At 35.7% G+C, this 19,013-nt stretch overlaps 5 protein-coding genes across 6 annotated transcripts; 3 read left to right on the top strand and 2 right to left on the bottom strand.

Moving 5' to 3' along the window:
* Positions 1 to 25: 25 nt before the first annotated feature.
* LOC104791815 (beta-hexosaminidase 1) lies at positions 26 to 4,118 on the bottom strand. 2 transcript variants are annotated; one of them, XM_087453469.1, is made up of 15 exons: positions 3,605 to 4,118; positions 3,389 to 3,472; positions 3,258 to 3,293; positions 2,885 to 2,996; positions 2,711 to 2,781; positions 2,470 to 2,600; positions 2,317 to 2,333; positions 2,117 to 2,165; positions 1,697 to 1,797; positions 1,369 to 1,428; positions 1,236 to 1,269; positions 1,007 to 1,105; positions 764 to 823; positions 421 to 671; positions 26 to 330 (listed from the first exon to the last, which is right to left on the bottom strand). In XM_087453469.1, the coding sequence occupies exons 1-15, from the start codon at positions 3,953 to 3,955 to the stop codon at positions 155 to 157; spliced, it is 1,632 nt and encodes a 543-aa protein (XP_087309595.1). In that variant the 5' UTR covers positions 3,956 to 4,118; the 3' UTR covers positions 26 to 154. The 2 variants fall into 2 exon arrangements, with proteins under 2 accessions (XP_087309595.1, XP_087309596.1); XM_087453470.1 differs by having other exon boundaries at positions 3,185 to 3,293; positions 3,605 to 4,113.
* A 2,405-nt stretch (positions 4,119 to 6,523) lies between these two features.
* Positions 6,524 to 7,131, top strand: LOC104791814 (S-protein homolog 3-like). The gene has a single exon (XM_010517787.2). The coding sequence runs from the start codon at positions 6,536 to 6,538 to the stop codon at positions 7,034 to 7,036; it is 501 nt and encodes a 166-aa protein (XP_010516089.1). The 5' UTR covers positions 6,524 to 6,535; the 3' UTR covers positions 7,037 to 7,131.
* Positions 7,132 to 14,416: 7,285 nt separating this feature from the next.
* Positions 14,417 to 15,024, top strand: LOC104791813 (S-protein homolog 5-like). Its single transcript, XM_010517786.2, has one exon. It carries the CDS (start codon positions 14,434 to 14,436, stop codon positions 14,932 to 14,934), a length of 501 nt encoding a protein of 166 aa, XP_010516088.1. The 5' UTR covers positions 14,417 to 14,433; the 3' UTR covers positions 14,935 to 15,024.
* A 1,078-nt stretch (positions 15,025 to 16,102) lies between these two features.
* LOC104791812 (S-protein homolog 3-like) lies at positions 16,103 to 16,707 on the top strand. Its single transcript, XM_010517784.2, has one exon. The coding sequence runs from the start codon at positions 16,121 to 16,123 to the stop codon at positions 16,619 to 16,621; it is 501 nt and encodes a 166-aa protein (XP_010516086.1). The 5' UTR covers positions 16,103 to 16,120; the 3' UTR covers positions 16,622 to 16,707.
* An 853-nt stretch (positions 16,708 to 17,560) lies between these two features.
* LOC104781403 (photosystem I assembly factor PSA3, chloroplastic) lies at positions 17,561 to 18,884 on the bottom strand. Its single transcript, XM_010517783.3, has 3 exons — positions 18,371 to 18,884; positions 18,098 to 18,262; positions 17,561 to 17,974 (listed from the first exon to the last, which is right to left on the bottom strand). Exons 1-3 carry the CDS (start codon positions 18,725 to 18,727, stop codon positions 17,654 to 17,656), a joined length of 843 nt encoding a protein of 280 aa, XP_010516085.1. The 5' UTR covers positions 18,728 to 18,884; the 3' UTR covers positions 17,561 to 17,653.
* Positions 18,885 to 19,013: the final 129 nt, after the last annotated feature.

Raw genomic sequence — 19,013 nt, 5'->3', positions numbered from 1 at the left:
CTTATTGCTAAGACAGAAGAAGAGATAAAAAAAAAAGGAAAGCCAACTTTGATTTGAGTAATTAAGAGAAGCACACAGTTAAGAATAACAAATGCAACAACCACATTTCAGACAAGAGAGACATTACATATACAATGGGAAGAAATGTTTTGGATCACTGAGCATAGCAAGAGCCAGGTCCCGATGGCGGTCGTCGCGCGTAAAAGTTATCAACTGGAGCCGCTGGAACCCCGCGGTTATTCAGTAGACATCTGAAATAGCGTAGACGTGGCAATGCGGTTAACGTTATGTTCCCCTTTGACACGGCCTCTCTGGTGCTCCACATCCGTTCTGTTTCACCAACGATAACAATTTAGGAAAATCTCAAATTCGAACTGAGACCATTTAAAAGTACAGAGTTAAAGATCATGTAGAGTTTACCTGCAGCTGCTGCAGCACGCGGCCATATAGTCTGAAGGACAACGGATGTATCAGCTGTTTCACCCCACATGCAAACTTCTCCTCCAATTACAAGCTTTTGATGAGAAGTCTCATTGATCCCATGTAGAGGCTCGGTGTTATAAACCTCGTCCCACGGAACATCTAGATGGTCAAGGTACCAATATCCTTGGTTACTGAAAATGCATCTGAATCCTTTTGCTACCGCTTTTTGACATATATCAGACACTAGCCTGCAACGAGATTTAGACAGCGGTTGTGACATATAGCATTCAAAACTATGACAAGATCAGACGAAGACTTCTGTTTTCAATGGTTTTCTTACCAATTGTGCACCACAGTCCGAGGATCAAGATATTTTCCAAAGGAACTGAAGGTTTCTTCCCTGGGATCATTCCACAGAATTCATGTCAATCTTTTGGATTTTAAAGCCAAACATAACAGACATTTATGAAGCTAGAACTGAAACACCTTTTCCATTTGTTATATATATAAGTTTGAGTCAATCAGCAGTAAGAATAGGTTTGAAGAACTTGACAGATAATGCAATCTTTGTAAAAGATTGTACCAGTTGACAGGTGTCCAATTTTTCGATATGGCTATCTGTTGCGCTCGGAGTACAAAGTATTTATATGCATCCTTAGTCGTGAAGTTGCGACCCTGAAGCCTGCAGTTGAGAATGATGAACATATCAAGCAAAAGGGGAAGGTGAAATGTGACAAACAAGCAAGAGTTTCTATATCAATTAGCTAACGTATTAAATTAACGAGACAAGAGTGGGAGAGTCAAGACTGTACCATTCTTTAACATGAGTTGTGTTTTTCCAGCAATCTGCCAGACAAGAAACCGAGAAGTGAAGCTCTTAAGAGAAGCAAAAACACATGACTAGATGACATGGAAGCAGAGATTTCAGGGTGTTAAACAACTAACCCGTATTAACTTCATCACCACCTAAGTGGAAAAGCTCAAATGGGAATATCTTTCTCATATCTGTTACAAACCGAAACACAAGAGAAAATATGAGAATCTAAACAGGACATACGGATAAATGTGCATATTACATAATAACACACCAAAATCAAAATGCAAGACATACAATGCTGGATGGATCAAGATTTCCTAATAACTTTTTGCCGCATCTCAAGATTAACTTGTTCTTTACACGATTAATACTAAATGGATTAGAAAACTAGAAAAGGAGTAACGGATTCAAATGTGTACAATACATGGAATAAAGAAGTAAGTACTTGGAGTAGACCTGCCAAAATGCCAGAAATCACATCGAATGTAAAATTTTTAGTAACGTCAAGGGGCTCTCGGCAAGACAGAGAGGGCCAAAGATCAGGGTATCCAGTCCCCCTACAGTGAAAGCAACGCATATGTTACAGATATCATATTTGTGTCATTAAAGCAAAAGGAAGCTATAAATTCCTAAAAAGAAACTACAGCTTAAACCCATACTACAAAACTTATTCTTCAACATTAGGAGTGTTGTAATACAAAGTACAGTATAGAAACACTCTTTTGTTAACTTCTTAGAAACTGAAAATCCTATGCTACTTTATGATATTACAATCTCGGGTGGAACATAAAAGACCTGTGTGACGAAACAATATAGCGACATAAAGAGAAAAGAAGATGATAACAAAATTTAAGAATTTCCAGTTATAGTCCTTACCACGATTCCGCATGGCCAGGGACATCTACTTCAGGCATGACATTAATACCTGCAATAAATATTTCCACCATGAGAGGTATCTGGTCAAATTTGAAATCAGTAATCACATAGAATCCGTTTAAAATCATTCTCAACTCGAAAAGAATAGGAGTTTCATGCCATAATGATCATGCTAGGCTCCAGAGTTAGTAAACAAATACCTCTCATTTTGGCAAATCTTCACAAATCACAAACCGACCATGAAACACAAAACGGAAGAAAAATATAAAATAAAGAGTATTAGTAAGTAGAAAAGATAGTTAATATTACTCACACAAACTACTTCTTTAACATACAAAACATAAAGCCATTACCTGACAATTTCAGAAGCATCCTCAACAGTATAACGTTCCCATCTTGAATAAGCTCCTTTCCACAAATTAGGATATGTAGGAGTTTCAAGAGGGAATGATTGCTCGTCTACAATGTGCCAATGCAGGACATTCTACCTCACATAACCGTCCATGGGGAAGAAATTAGATAACTGATAAATATTAGAAGATTGTTCAACTTTGTGGATCCGGGAAAGGGAAGAAAACAAGCATGATTTCTTACAAGTTTAGCGAAGGACATTGATTCAATTATTTGCTTAATAACATCAATTGGCAAATAATGTCTTGACGTATCTGCACAGAATAAGTGGTAAGTAATAGCCAGCGTATGATTACATTCTATTTACATGTGTGATTGAATGAAAGCAAGGCAAAGAAAGAGATATGGACAAATTACCTATTAGCAGGCCACGGTATTGGAATCTAGGTTTGTCTTGAATATACCAGGGTGCTTTATATATTTGCACAGATTTGGTTAAATAATCAAAGGCACACAATTGGCTAAATGTCTGCAAATTTTTCACAGAAGAACACAAAAGAGCATAAGAATCAACAACACTCAACAAGAACTAAACTTGGAAGTTTGAGCAAACAGTTCAAGGTTCACAAGTCAAGACATAGCTTTGCAAATACAATCAAAACAAAGCAAGTGTAAGTTAGTGTAAACCACATAGTCAAATTGAGAATTTATACTTACTTGCTGGGGTTTCGGCCGGGTTTACCTACTATTGGATTTGAACCAATGACTCTCGCCGTATGAAAGCACACACCTCCAATCCTCTAAGAGCACCATAGACTGTATTAGCCTGAAACCACAAGAAAGAGTTAGTAAACCCATAAGATTATTACAGACAGCCACATTCCTCATATAAAGATAGAAGATAGCAGCAGGCAACAAAACCTCGATCGTGACTGCTCCAACAATGGATTGCTCATTCTTCTTCGAAACCATCAATGTGTAACTCTCATCCACACCCAAATGAAGCTGAAATTGACCAAACCAATTTAATATATTTGTCACTCTCATATCCCAAATGATTCAAAATTTACCAATCAAAAGAGTCAAAGTTTTGGTTTTTTTTTTTTATTATTATTTTTGGTTTTTTTTTATTGTTACCTCGTCAGAACCAGAGTGAACAACGATCTTCAAAGAAGTGATATCATACTCAACCATTCTCAGAAACCTGATCCTGGCCAACAGAGAAGCTCTACCAGAGGCGTGCTTAAAGATCATCCCCATATACCTCTCAAACGCAGCTCTAACAATCGGAGATCCACCGCCATTCCCAGCTACGATTAAAGCCACGGAGGGATCCACCGAGAGGGTCTCGTTTCCGAACGAAAACTCCGCTGGCAACGGCCATAGATAAGGAGGAGAATCAGCCGGTGACGGAGATGACAGAGACGAAGTGATAGATAAAGACAGGAACATCAATATGAGAAGAAGAAGAAGAAGATTCGGTGACATCTTCGAATAGAGTGTGTTGTTCAACGGAGGATTTTTGTTGTCTCCTCCTACATAAGAAGAAGAAGATACAACTTTTTTTTTTTTGTAGTCGAAAGAAAGATTCAGTTTTTATCTATTACAAGAACAGCCACTTTGAGCTAAGGTAGGAATAGGATCATGTGTTTTTTTTTTTTTTGAGTTCGGTGGACAACACATACTTAAATCTTGCTTACGTCATATTCTTTAACTCCAATGATCGTTTCTTTAAAAAACTAAATTAAAGTACAACTTACTTATTTGAATTAGTATGGGAGCCTTTAAAGTTAAACCATCGTATTCGTACGTTACCTACCGCATTACTTTAGATTCATTCAACCTTAACAATTCGTCTGTACTGTACTGTACTACATTATTTTGTTAGCTTAATTACCCTTAAAACTGAGTTTAGGAGAACAACGTTTAACACGTCAATATGCTTTTCCATCGATAAAGCTATTTCCTTTGGACTCAAACACAAAGGATTGATGAAATTTTATTGTCGAACCCCCTGGGATTATTAGCTCTAGCGAAGATGACTTATGGATGATCCATATTCCATAGAATGGTACATGGGGTTTCTTTCTAATTTCATGTTAACTTTTGGAGAACTACAAAATTTCATTGTCATTTTACGCCGCACGTAGGTGGATCTCAATATCCCCTATATAATAAAACGGAAGTACACAACATTTCTCTGTAAACTATACAATATGGATTATAAGATTAATTATTTAATTATTTGATAGGTTATATGTTATATACCATTAGTTAAATCTCAATTTCAGATCCTCTTAATAAAGATATTCAAAAAAAAAAATCTCCACATAATATTTAATTAATCATATATAGGCAATATAATTTCAAAAATTAATCACTCTTCTACGGATTAAGAGTGATTTTCGATTATACTAGCAACAAAATCTCAAAAAAATTTCAAATCCTCATATTTAGCATATGATTTTATTGCATATTGTTTTATTCACAACAACTTTTAAAAATAATCACATAAATTATATTTTATATAAAAGTTATAATATAAATAAAAAGAATTTCAACTTGTGCTCTAGCACGGGTCTTAATCTACTTTGTATAAATTTAGAGTATCAAGAGATGATAGTATGATTGGAGATTATCATGTTTGTGAAGAATGAATATGGGAGGTGGGAAGACATGATAAAAACCCTATGTGTCGTATTCCTCTTTTTTTTAGAAAGACAACCCATTGTTTAAAATGCGATGATGGTCCTTAAGAAAAAAAAAATCATTGTGATCATTTTATATCTTATCAAAAAATGTAACCATCAAAATTGATTGAATAAATGATACCACTATAATGTTTCAGTTTTCTTTATTTGAAGTTTTTATATATATTCACATGAGCAAATTATTATTTTTAATGGATAAAATTTTTCTTTTATAGAAGCATGCATCATTTCTGATACTCTATTATCTATAATTTTGTATTCCCTTTGTTTCATATTACGTGTCATTTTAGACTGAAAGTTTTGTTTCAAAATAAGTGTCAATCACTTTGTATTTTTAATATTGATGTTTGGTAAATTTTCCAATTTTATTCCTATTAATTTAATTTATTGACCAATAGAAAAATTGTATAATATATTAATAAGGAGTAAAATATAAAATTTAATGATTTTCTTAATAGGTGTGAGAAATCCTAAAATGACACTTCATATGAAACAGAGGGAGTATGTTGTTCTAATTTGTTGTACTTGTATCACAACTACCATATAACAAATACACCATCTAAGAAACTTGATGAGCCAATAAATGGAACTTAATTTGTCGTGAAAGGGACTGTCAAGGTTTATGCTAGTCCATTTCCTAGACAGAAGTCATCTAAGATCGTAGTAAACCTGACACCTTTATCTCATGTTTGTTCGTGCTTAATTCCAGCGGATTCAAATTCTTATATGTTTTAATTATTTGTATCAAAAAGCAATGATTGATACATTACATAATAAGCTTCATTCGCAAAAGTTGATTTGGTCTTCTTATGAATTGAATCAAGTCAATGACTATTAGGGATTGAGCAATTCACCATATACAAAACACTTATGTTTCAACTGTTGCGAGGTTTTTGCAAATCAGATAACTTAAAAAAACTACCATAACGAAAGACATGAAAGAGACAAAGAGGAATCTTAATTACAGCGGAATTCATTGATAAAACAAAACAAAAAAACATTTTGAATCTACAAAATATTGATATTGATAACTTGACAACATCAAGTCACTATCAAAAATATTGTCTTTACAGTCAAAAATATTAATTTGTTTCCAAATATTTTAAATGCAATGCAAGTCTATAAAGGTTAATTAATTTATTTATAACCCGAAGGAAAACAATAAAAAAATTTACATATATTTACATCTTTGAATTAACATAAACTTGACATGAAAAAAAAAAGAAAAAATAGTAATACTATCATAGACTAACTACATGCATTCAACGTTCCATTAATGTTTACATTTAATTTGTTACATCTATAAATAGGGAGCTTATAAGTTGTATCTAACAAATCCTACATAATTTACCTAACAATGGCTTTCACTGATAAACCTCATCTTATATTGTTGTTTATGATGTCATCTACTCTTATTCTTTTTGTTTCAGTTTTAGATTTATCAAATGCTTCAGCGGAAACCCCATCTTCGGGCGGCGATGGCTTTTTACCTTCAGCTGAAAAGCATGTTATAATCCGTAATAAAGTAAGAAACAAACAAATTTTGAATGTTCATTGCAAGTCTAGTGAAGATGATTTTGGGATGATCCATATTCCTTGGAATGGTACATGGAGCTTTAGATTTCATGTTAACTTCTGGAAAACTACGAAGTATCATTGTCATTTTACGTGGTATAAAGGAGGTTCTCACTATTTTTATATATTTAAAGCATCGAGAGATGATAAACAATTTGGAGATCCTCCAGTTTGCAAAGAATGTATTTGGGATGTGGGAAGAAGCGATGAAAACCCTATTTGTCGCATTCCTCGTGAGATGGGATACCTACCATACTGTTTCAAATGGGAGGATGGTCCTTAAGAAAAGAAAAAAAAAATTATTGTTATCACTATATCTCTTATCAAATGCATGTAATCATCAAAGCTGATTGAATAAAATATAACCATTTTGTAGTTTTTGAGTGCTTGAATGTTTAGACCCTTTCTTTATTCGAAGTTTTCATACATCAATCCATGGAAAAAAAAAAATCAGTTTATTTTAACATGGAGTATATTAATTTTCTCTTAAAGAACCATCCTTTTGAAAACTAAGCTTATACTTATTAAGTTATAGAATCAAATTTCGTCTGTACTTTCAATCTATTGGAGCTGGTTTATAGGTATCATATGACTCTACCTGCCTATAGAGCTTCAAGGAAGAGGAGAAATCTGATCCATCCCAAATTTCTCCACCAAGTGGCCTTCCTCGATCCATTTCAGGTTGCAGCTCATGATGGTGAGATTGATTCGCTTCCACTAGTTTTTTCAATATCATTTGATCCTATATAGTACTCGTTAGTCGTTATATAGTACTCGTTTGTTAGAATATGTTCCATCCAAGCATCGAAGGACTTTCTTAGGCATATTTCGTAGAGACTGTGGACTATTTGAATTATGAACATAGAATCAAAACATAAATATACTTAAAAAGTTATTGCATATTTATAATTCACTGTAAAAAAAAAAACATGTTTGGCCGGGTCATCTCAACCTCTATTGTTAAGAATCTATGTGTTGTTGTTGAAGGAACTGAAGATCCTTCATCTGCATTTGAAAGCTTCTTTGGGCAATTGTTTCGCCATAACATTCTCTTCTTCTCCTCCTTCCGCAACCCTTTGTGGCTTTCTCTTTAATGATTCTTTCTATCTCAGACTTTGTCAACCGAAGGGAACACAGAGATTTGCATCACTTGAAGTAGCTCTCATTTTCTTCTTCGATAAGTCCTCTACGGAAGCAACAAGCATAAATACCTTCAAGAGTTTTTTTAACTCTTAGTTCCATCGGTATAATCAGCGATGTTCAACTTTGCTGATCTTCTTTGCATAACCTAACAAAGTAGCAACCTTTCTGTATGGAAAGTATCAAACTCACTAGTTTCGAACTAAGTTTGCTCTCAAGGTTCAACTCTTAAAACAAAGAAACCAATTGGGGAAGTGTAATAGCATCATGTACAAGAAACAATCTGATTATTTCTAAAATCAAATCATTATGATTAGGGCCAAAAAAAAAAAAATGAAACTAAAATCAAAACAAGTCATTGGGCTTTCTTGTAGGCCTCTCACTATATATAACATAGTTAAGAAATAATGATTTGATTTTTAAGCAACTACATCATTTTTGATTGTTTGAAAAGTCGAAAAAGAATGCACGAAATTAAATGTGGAAGAATTTCTACATTTAACGCAAAAATGATGTGGAAGAATTTCTACATTTAATTTCGATCAATTTAATGTATCTTCCACATAGTTAACCAACCATTTTAACGCAAAAGAATGCACGAAATTAAATGTGGAAGATACATTAAATTGATCGCATTCTACCACACACGGCAAAATATTTTGATGACTTGAATGATAATCTCATCGTTAAAAAGAAACCTGTGAATACTTTCAAATCCGTTAAATGTAGGAAGAGTTGAAACGTCCAAATATTTTGTCCACGGTCATTAAGAGAGAGCAAACAAAAAAAAAAGTTTCACACTTTGCTTATATCATGATCTTCTTCTACAATTTCACATCTTTAAAACAAACTATCTTCTAAAGCAAAAGTACAAGAAAAACAAACCTCGCGGATGTTAGCAAGACGACGAGTCTCTTGCTCGACACGACCAAGCTGAGCCTTAACCCTATCACGAACGACCACTTTTCTCTTCTTATAATATCATCCTCTTTAATTAGCCCTAAAAGCAGAGAGAGCAGATCGAGGCAACAAGGCAACAAGCCATCTCCTCATCTTCTTTAGACATCTGACTACTAAAACTCAAGCTCATCATCTGCTGATTCTGAGGCTGAGGCTGAGGCTGTGTAGGGGGTTCCGTAGTCGTAGTCTGCATCTTCGATTTTGACTTCCTAATAGGAGACGATATACACAAATATTAGGAGGATTAGGATTACTCATATTTGTTAGATTTGATTTTATCTCTTTGCTTAGGGTTCAAGTAATTGTTAGCCTATATATATTGTACTCTTCCCAATTGATATAACACACGAAAACATTCAGAGCAATTCTCTACTTTGACATGGTATCAGAGCCTACCTTGGGCCTGTGCTAAAAGTTTTGCTCTCGAAAAAAAAAACAACCGATCCTAATCCTCGACGAACGTGTCAGGCGACGATGCAAAGAAAGAACCGGTGTTGATCTCACCTTACCAGATTCAACCCGGCGAACACAGCGGTTAGATTTTAACCGTTGTGTTGTTGAATTGAGAAAATTATGAGCGATGGTCGAAGCTCATGATGAATGCTCTCCGAACAAAAAGAAAATTGGGTTTCATCAATGGAACCTTGCAACGACCTGAAGATGGTAGCGAAGATGCAGAACGATGGGATATGGCGAATTCCCTAATCATCGGCTGGATCATGGCTAGCATAGAAGAAAAACTGCGTTCATCTATCTCTATTGTTGATGATGTCTCTGTCATGTGGGAGAACATCAAAACGAGATTCTCGGTGAACGATAGCACTCGTGAAAATCAACTTCACGATGATATACAGAAAACTAAACAAGACGGACAATTCGTAGAGGAATACTACGGCAAGTTAAAGATGTTGTGGGATGATCTTGCTGCTTTTGATAGAGGATTTTCCTGCTGCTGTAAGAAGTCAAGCTGTACTTCAATGGTGCAGTTTAACAAGAAACAAGAAGCGATTCGTATCCATCAATTCCTGATGGGTTTGGATGGTCGTAAATTTGGAACTACTCGTTCGAATTTGCTAGCACGTTTACCTGATCTGAACATAGGGCAAGTGTACTCGCAAATTGTGCAAGAAGAACGTCACCTTACAGTGACAAGGGAAGAGGAGATGCCAAGCACAACAATCGGCTTGTCGGTTTCTGTTTCCAAGCAATCTCTTATGTGCACTCATTGTGGGCGTGTCGATCATGAGAAACAACAATGCTTTAAACTTGTTGGTTATCCTGAATGGTGGCTTGATCAAACGGCTTCAAACAAAGGGACCGGTGTTGGTTCTGGCCGTGGGAAGAACTCAACACGTGGAAGAGACAAAGGACGTGGTTCACAAGCAATTGCTAATCAAGTCACAACAACACCTTCTGCTGGCATTCCATCTCTAACTCCGGCTCAGTGGACCTCGTTGGCTAGTTTCCTTGAGAATAAAAAGGATTCTTCTGGCGAAAAGCTCTCTGGTAAGATTGATAAACTCATACTTTATGGTAAGCATAGTCGTTTTGATTTGATCATCGACTCCGGTGCAAGTCATCATATGACTGGTGACATTACGTTGCTAAGCGACCTTACTTCCATTGCTGTGTGCCATATCAAACTACCGAATAATGGTCTCACTTGGGCTACACGTAGAGGCACCTTAAATCTTGGTGGAAAGATGATTCTCCGAAACGTGTTCTATGCTCCTGATCTTCACGTTACTCTAATCTCGGTCTCTCACTTACTTGATGACATTGCTAGCTCTATGATATTTACCAAAGAGTTTTGTTTGATTCAGGGCCAAACTTCAAGGACTTTGATTGGTGCGGGTGAAGCACGGGACGGGGTTTATCATCTGACTAGTGCGGTTCTTCCTCAAGCAAGCCGGATTGGGAAGATAGACACTCGTGACTTGTGGCACAAGCGAATGGGACATCCTTCTTCTAAAGTTCTTACTTTATTATCGGGTATTGGCAATTTTTCTACTGGTGTTAGTGATTTAGAAGCAACTTGTGATATTTGTTGTCGAGCAAAACAGACTCGTTTCTCGTTTTCTGAGAGTTCTAATAAATCTGAGGATTTGTTTAGTTTGATTCACTGTGATGTTTGGGGTCCATATCAAACGAAATCTACTTGTGGTTCTACATATATTCTCACCATTGTTGATGACTTCTCTCGCGCGGTATGGACACATTTGTTGCGTGAAAAATCAGCAGTCACAACTGTGGTCAAGAATTTTGTCTCATGGGTTGAACGTCAAGTTGGAAAGCAGGTTACGACAGTTCGTTCGGATAATGGCACTGAGTTTCTACCCTTGCGTTCGTATTTTGCGGAACATGGTATAACTCATCACACTTCATGTGTTTATACGCCACAACAAAATGGACGGGTGGAAAGGAAACATAAACATATACTCAATATAGCCCGAGCTCTGTTATTTCAATCAAGTCTTCGTATCAAGTATTGGGGAGAAAGTATACAGGCTGCGTGTTTTCTCATCAATCGGACGCCTTCTCTGCTTCTTGATGGCAAGTCTCCATATGAAATTTTATGCCAACGCCCTCCTGATTACACTACTCTTCGTATTTTTGGTTGTTTCTGTTATGCAACTCGGACACCTAAAGCTGGTAATAAGTTTGCATAACGGAGCTCTCGTTGTGTATTTCTTGGTTACCCTTTTGGTAAAAAGGGATGGCTTGTTCTTGATCTAAAGACACATGCTTTCTTTGTTTCTCGAGACATTCAGTTCTATGAAAATGTGTTTCCATTTGCAGTCTCACACTCTTCTCTGACCAGTTGACACTTTGGGCCGTGAAAACACTACGGTGATCTCTTCTGATCCTTGTATCTTTGAGGTTCCTGCTGAGAACGCTACTCTTGAGGGGGAGTCTACTTCTCCTTCTCTTGATCTGCTGCCACCTCCACCGCCAGTGTTGCCTGATCCGAAACCAGTTTTGTTAGATACTGTCCCGGTAACGCAAGCACCACCAGTTGTTGTAGAAGAACCACTTGGCCGTGGACATAGCGTTAAACGTCCGTCGACCCAACTTGAACCGTATGTCACCAACACGGTCGCTGTCAATGATAAACCTCCTCCCTGCGTTCTCCCTGCAGTCACTAAGTCCTCAAGTAAGTGTCTCTATCCTTTGTCAGCCTTTATGACTCTTGATAGATTCTCTGCTTCGCAAAAAGCTTTTTTGGCTGCTGTTGATGCATATACAGAACCGAGAACCTTTAAGTTATGCAACATGAGCATTGGCGTTTATCTTCCAAGGATGAGATTACTGCTTTAGAACTACTTCGAACGTGGGATGTTGTTGACTTGCCTCCAGATAAAAAAGCCATTGATTGCAAATGGGTTTTCAAAGTGAAACTTAAATCTGATGGTGCCATCGAACGACACAAATCACGTTTGGTTATATGTGGGAATCGACAAAAAGAAGGTTCGGACTATGACGAAACCTTTGCTCTGGTTGTCAAGATGACTACTATGCGTGTCTTTCTCAAATGTGCCGCTGCTAAAAACTGGGAATTATACCAAATGGATGTTCATAATGCCTTCCTCCATGGCGATCTCAAGGAAGAGGTTTACATGAAGCTTCCTCCCGGGTATACTTCCAGTGATACGAACAAAGTTTGTCGTCTGCGTAAATCTCTTTATGGTCTCAAGCAGGCTCCGCGATGTTGGTTTGCCAAACTCTCTGATTCTTTGCTCAAGTTTGGTTTGTCCAAAACAAGAAGGATTACTCGTTCTCTTATCATCGTGGTCTGTCATGTATTTACGTTCTCGTCTATGTCGACGATTTGATTATTGGTGGCAATGATTCAGCTCTTATCTCGAAGTTTAAGGCATATCTTAGTGAGTGTTTCCTTATGAAGGATCTTGGTGTCCTCATGTATTTTCTTGGTTTGGAAATCTCTCGCAACAACGATGGTATTTACGTTTGTCAACGGAAATATGCCTTGGATATTGTCACTGAGTGTGGATTGACTGGTTGTTGTCCTTATGATACTCCGCTGGAACAGAATCTTAATCTTGCACGAGACAATGGTCCGTTATTTGATAATCCTTCTCGTTATCGCCGCTTAGTAGGACGTCTGGTTTATTTATCAGTTACTCGTCCAGACTTGAGTTACGTTGTTCACCTCCTTGCTCAGTTTCTTGCTAAACCACGTGAACGTCATTGGATAGTTGCAGTTCGTGTTGTCAAATATCTTAAGGGTACTCTTGGTCAGGGTATTTTTCTCAGTTCCGGTGAGGACCTTCATGTCAATGCTTATTGTGATGCAGCTTACTCGACATGTCCCCTCACTAGGCGCTCTATCACTGGCTATGTTGTTCTTTTAGGAGATTCTCCGGTGTCCTGGAAAACTAAGAAACAGAAGACGGTCTCTAGATCATCTGCTGAATCTGAATACAAAGCAATGTCTTTCACCTACTCGGAGATTCAGTGGCTCATGGAATTGCTTCATGTATTTAACATTGTTCATAAGGAACCTGTTCACAAGATTTTGAAGAATCCGGTCTTTCACGAACGTACCAAGCACATAGAAAATGACTGTCATATCATCCATGATGCATTTCAGTCTGGTGAGCTTACTCCGGTGTCCGTCTCCACTAAGGAACAGGTGGCCGACTTCTTGACGAAAGCGTTAGGGCGAGCACAATTCATATATCTACTTGGCAAGATGGGAGTTCGAGATATCCACTCGCCATCTTGAGGGGGAGTAATAGGAGACGATATACACAAATATTAGGAGGATTAGGATTACTGATATTTGTTAGATTTGATCTTATCTCTTTGCTTAAGGCTCAAGTAATTGTTAGCCTATATATATTGTACTCTTCACAATTGATATAACACACAGAAAACATTCAGAGCAATTCTCTACTTTGACACTTCCTCCTCTTTGTTCTTGTTTTGATTGTTACTACTAGTATTCTTCTTCCTCAAGCCCCAACAAGAACGAGACTGACACAATTCCTCAGTGGAACTCCGATGAGGTTCTTCGATTAAACCTATTTTAGTATTTTTACTGACTTGGGAATGAAACTTTGGTTTTTAAATGGAGTTTGTTGTTGAGAGCAAACAAAAAAAAAGTAGGTTTTGAATCAAGATGTTCAATAATCAATATAATGTATAAGGGTTTTCTGATAATACATTTCTTTCCTTACTATTTTGAAGCAATGATATATTTAGGAGTATACCTTATTTATTGGCAGCGTTATAAAAATAATTCTAAACCTAGAAAATATTTTAACAGTATTATAAAGTCAAAATTTTAAATATTGTAAATATTATAAGGTATACTCCAAAATATATTTCTTACCAAAGGTATGTATATACAATTCTTATTTTAAAATTAATATATTTATACCCAAAAAGGAAACAATAAAATAATAACATTGACTTGACTGAAAAAGAAAATACTAACATAAACCACTAAATTAAATACATGCATTCAATTCAACATTACATGAATGTTTTTTAGTCACCCTATAAATAAAGAATTTATTAGTTGTATCTAACCACTCCTACATAATTTACAGAATCATGTCTTTCACTAATAAACCTAATTTTATATTGTTGTTTATGATCTTTTCCACTCTTATTTTTTTAGCCTTTTCATTAGATTTGTCAAATGTTCCAGCAGAATCACCAACTTTGGACAGGGAAGAGCCGTTATCTAAAGGTCGAAAAAATGTTGTAATCCGCAACAAAGTCAAAAACAAAGAAGTTTTGAATGTACATTGCAAATCTACCAAAGATGATTTAGGGTTGGTCCATATTCCATGGAATGATACATGGGGTTTCAAATTTCATGTTAACCTTTGGAGAACTACAGAGTATCATTGTCATTTTACGTGGTATAAAGGTGGTTCTCACTATTTTTCTATATTTAAAGTATCAAGAGATGATACTGTAATTGGAAAATATCCTATATGTACAGTATGTATATGGGAGGTGGGAAGTGATGATAAAAATCCTATGTGTCGTATTCCTCTTTTTGAGAAAGAAAAAACATATTGTTTCAAATGGGAGGATGGTCCTTGAAAAAAAATTCATTGTGATCATTATATCTTAGCAAATAAATGTAACCATCAAAATTGATTGAATAAATAATATCATTATAATGTTTGAATGTTTAGCAGCTTTTTATCTGAAATTTATCCACATGAGCAAATTATTATTTTTTAATGGATAATATTTTTCCCTTATAAAAACGTGCATATCGTTTCTCATACTCTATTACCTATAGTGTTCTATGTTGCTCCAATTTATTGGAGTTGTATACACCATCTAAGAAACTTGATGAGCCAATAAATGGAACTTAATTATTCGTGAAGTAACTGTCATGGTTTATGCTAGTCTATTTCCTAGACATAAGTCCCTCTTAGATCATATTAAGTCTGAAACATTTATCTCATGTTTGTACGAGCTTGATTCCAACGGGTTCAAATTCTTATATGTTTTAGTTATTTGTATAAGGAAGCAATGATTGATACATTACCTCAATAAGCTTCATTCAAGAATTTTCACTGAAACTAGATAGGTGTATATTGTAAACCAGTAAAATCAGAGTTACGTTGTTTACGTAATTTAATAAAATTCATGGTTATACAATAATCTTTTGGTGTCAAAACGGTAATAATAATAATCTTTCATCTTCCTACCAAAAAAAATAATCTTTCATCTTTATAAATCGTTGTAATATTGCAGGAATGTGAATATAATATATACTTTAGATAATTAGGTTTAGTCAAACTTTCTTTGTTTAGATACTAAAATAGTATAAGACTAAGTAAATCGGTCAGAGTGACATCAAAATATTTCCTTATTGGTTGCAAAATATTGTTTTTTAAACCTATAAAATATTGATATTGATAACTTTACAAAGTCAACGTTACTATCAAAAATATTCTTTTTACATTCAAAAAGATCAATTTGTTTCCAACTATTTTTAAATGCTATGTAAGTCTATTTCCAAAATTATATGTATTCTTGTTTTAAAAAAATAATTTATAATCCCAAAGGAAAACAATAAAAATTTATACATATATTTACATCTTTGAATATTAACATAGACTTGACAGGAAAACAAAAAAAAAGAAAAAAATAATAATATTATCATAGACTAAATACATGCATTCAACGTTACATTAATGTTTACATTTTGTTACATCTATAAATAGGGAGCTTATAAGTTGTATCTAACAAATCCTACATAATTTACCTAACAATGGCTTTCACTGATAAACCTCATCTTATATTGTTGTTTATGATGTCATCTACTCTTATTCTTTTTGTTTCAGTTTTAGATTTATCAAATGCTTCAGCGGAAACCCCATCTTCGGGCGGCGATGGTTTTTTACCTCTAGCCGAAAAGCATGTTATAATCCGTAATAAAGTAAGAAACAAACAAATTTTGAATGTTCATTGCAAATCTAGTGACGATGATTTTGGGATGATCCATATTCCTTGGAATGGTACATGGAGTTTTAGATTTCATGTTAACCTTTGGAAAACTACGAAGTATCATTGTCATTTTACGTGGTATAAAGGTGGTTCTCACTATTTTTATATATTTAAAGCATCGAGAGATGATAAAGAATTTGGAGATCCTCCAGTTTGCAAAGAATGTATTTGGGATGTGGGGAGAAGCGTTGAAAACCCTGTTTGTCGCATACCTCGCGATCTGAAAGATGATCCATATTGTTTCAAATGGGAGGATGGTCCTTAAAGAAAAATATTGTTATCATTATGTCTTATTAAATACATGTAATCATCAAAATTATTAAATAAAATAAATTAGTTATAATGTTTGAATGTTTGTTTGAATGTTTGAATGTTTTCATACATCAAAAAAAAAAAAAAAAAAAAAAAAAAAAGACCAGTTTATATTAGCATGGAGTATATTAATTTTCCCTTAAAAACCCGTTCTTTTGAAAACTAAGCTTTTTAGTTACAAGTTATATAAGTTATAGATTAGAATTTCGACCGTAGTTTCAATTTATTGAAGCTGATTCACATCTAGCACATGAGAAAAGATATATGATAGTAATAATGGGAAACAACCACATCAGAAGCCTATATACCATAACAACTATTTGTTCATGGCTCTACCTGCCTATACAGCTTCAAGGAAGAGGAGAAGTCTGATCCATATCTATTAGGAAACATGGACATCCAACCTGAAATCAATTGACAATGAGTGGAGTGGTCCATGATCCTTATATATTCTATTAGGCCTCCTCGAGATGTGGGTGGGAAACGGTCCAACGGGAAACAGGCCAAACCCAACATCTCGAAAATACAACAAGATATGCCATTTATATGGACCATATAGTGCTTGTTTGACCTAACCATAGGCTCTGATACTATATTAGGAAACATGGACATCCAACCTAAAACTAATTGGCAATGAGTGGAATGGCCATGATTATATTACGCCAAGGAACATATCCAACCGATGTGGGATTCTAATAATATCCAATTGGCCTTCCTCCATCTCACGATCGATGGTGAGATAGGTTCACTTCCACTAGGTTTTTTCAATATCATTTGAACCCTATATAGTACTCGCTTCTTAGATTATGTCCCACCCAAGCATCAAAGGACTTTCTTGAGCATGTTTTGTAGGGACTATTTGATTTATGAACATAGAATCAAAACACGAACATACTTAAAAGTTATTGCCTTTTTTTTAATGTATAATTCGCACTGGAAAGAAAAAGAAAAAACATGTTTGGTCGGGTCATCTCAACCTCTATTGTTAAGAATCAATGTTTTGTTGTTGAAGGAACTCAAGATCCTTCATCTGCATTTGAATAGCTTCTTTGGGCAACCGTTTGGCCATGACATTCTCTTCTTCTCCTCCTTCCGCAACCCTTGTAGCTTTCTCTTTGATGATTCTCTCTATCTCAGACTTGTCAACCGAAGGGAACACAGAAACTAGCATCACTTGAAGAAGCTTCTCATCTTCTTCTTCGATAAGTCCTCTACGGAAGCAACAAGCATAAATACCTTCAAGAGCTTTTTCAACTCTTAGTTCCATCGGTATAATCGGCGCATCAATGTTCAACTTTGCTCTTCTCTGCATATTATATAACCCAACAAAGTATCATCAACCTTTCTATATGGAAAGTATCAAACTCACTGAGTTTGCTCTCAAGATTCAACTCTTAAGTAAAAACCCAATTGGAGAAGAGGAACAAACCTGTCTTGCTTCAGTCATCAAAGCAATAAAGTTCTGTTCTTCAAACTCGAGATCATTGGAAATGCTAACTCTAGTAACACCTTCAAGAATCTCTTCAGATTTCAAAAGCCCTGCACCTACTGCAGCAACCCAACAACACAGAAGCACATACAAAGGTTCCCCTGCCTAACACCAAACAAAAGAACAAGCCACTTAAAACCCCAAACAAAAGGCAATGAAACTCCTAAGCTCAATCTCTTCAAAAAAAAAAAAAAAAAAAAATCAGAAATTTACCTTGCCTCTTCGTTGTTGGAACTCGTAGAAAGCTCTAGAATCATCAGGAGTACATTTATTCCCAACTCGTTTCCTAAACTCAGCGAAATCGACTAAATCTCTTCCGACGCCGCCTTCATCGCTGAGAATCCGAGCGAGGAGTCCGACAACCGGAAGCGAACCGATGACTCTGTTAGCGAAGGTGGAGAAGGAGTTCGGTTTCTCTATATAAGCTCGGATTGACAAAGCGAAACCTCCGCCGCCGCCGCCGCCGCCGCGTTTGGTAAGGGACGAGGAGGGTTGGTTGCGAAGACGGAGATGGAAGAAGGAAGGAGAGATTTGGTGGAAGGAAGTGGGAATGTGAGTGACAACCACCATGGCTTTGATGAAGAAACAAAAAAAAAATCGAAGCTTTTTGGATAAATCTTAACCTCATCTTTATATACGTTATCTTCTTCTCTCTATACAATCTGATTTGTTTTTGTATACATTAATCTGATTATTTTGGTCGATTCTTTCAAAATCAAGTCATTATGATGCCAAACAAACAAACAAAAAATTCTGAATCTAAAATCAAAACAAAGTCATTGGGCTTCCCTGCAGGCCTACGGGTAAAAGCCCATGTTTTAATATTTTAGGCAAAAGAATAAAAGAAATCGGCCGG

This window comes from Camelina sativa, chromosome 6, assembly GCF_030686135.1.
Source record: "Camelina sativa cultivar CO46 ecotype springtype chromosome 6, ASM3068613v1".
NCBI lineage: Eukaryota > Viridiplantae > Streptophyta > Magnoliopsida > Brassicales > Brassicaceae > Camelina > Camelina sativa.
Note: the sequence above shows the minus strand (reverse complement) of the source record. Positions and strands in the feature narration are given on the sequence as shown.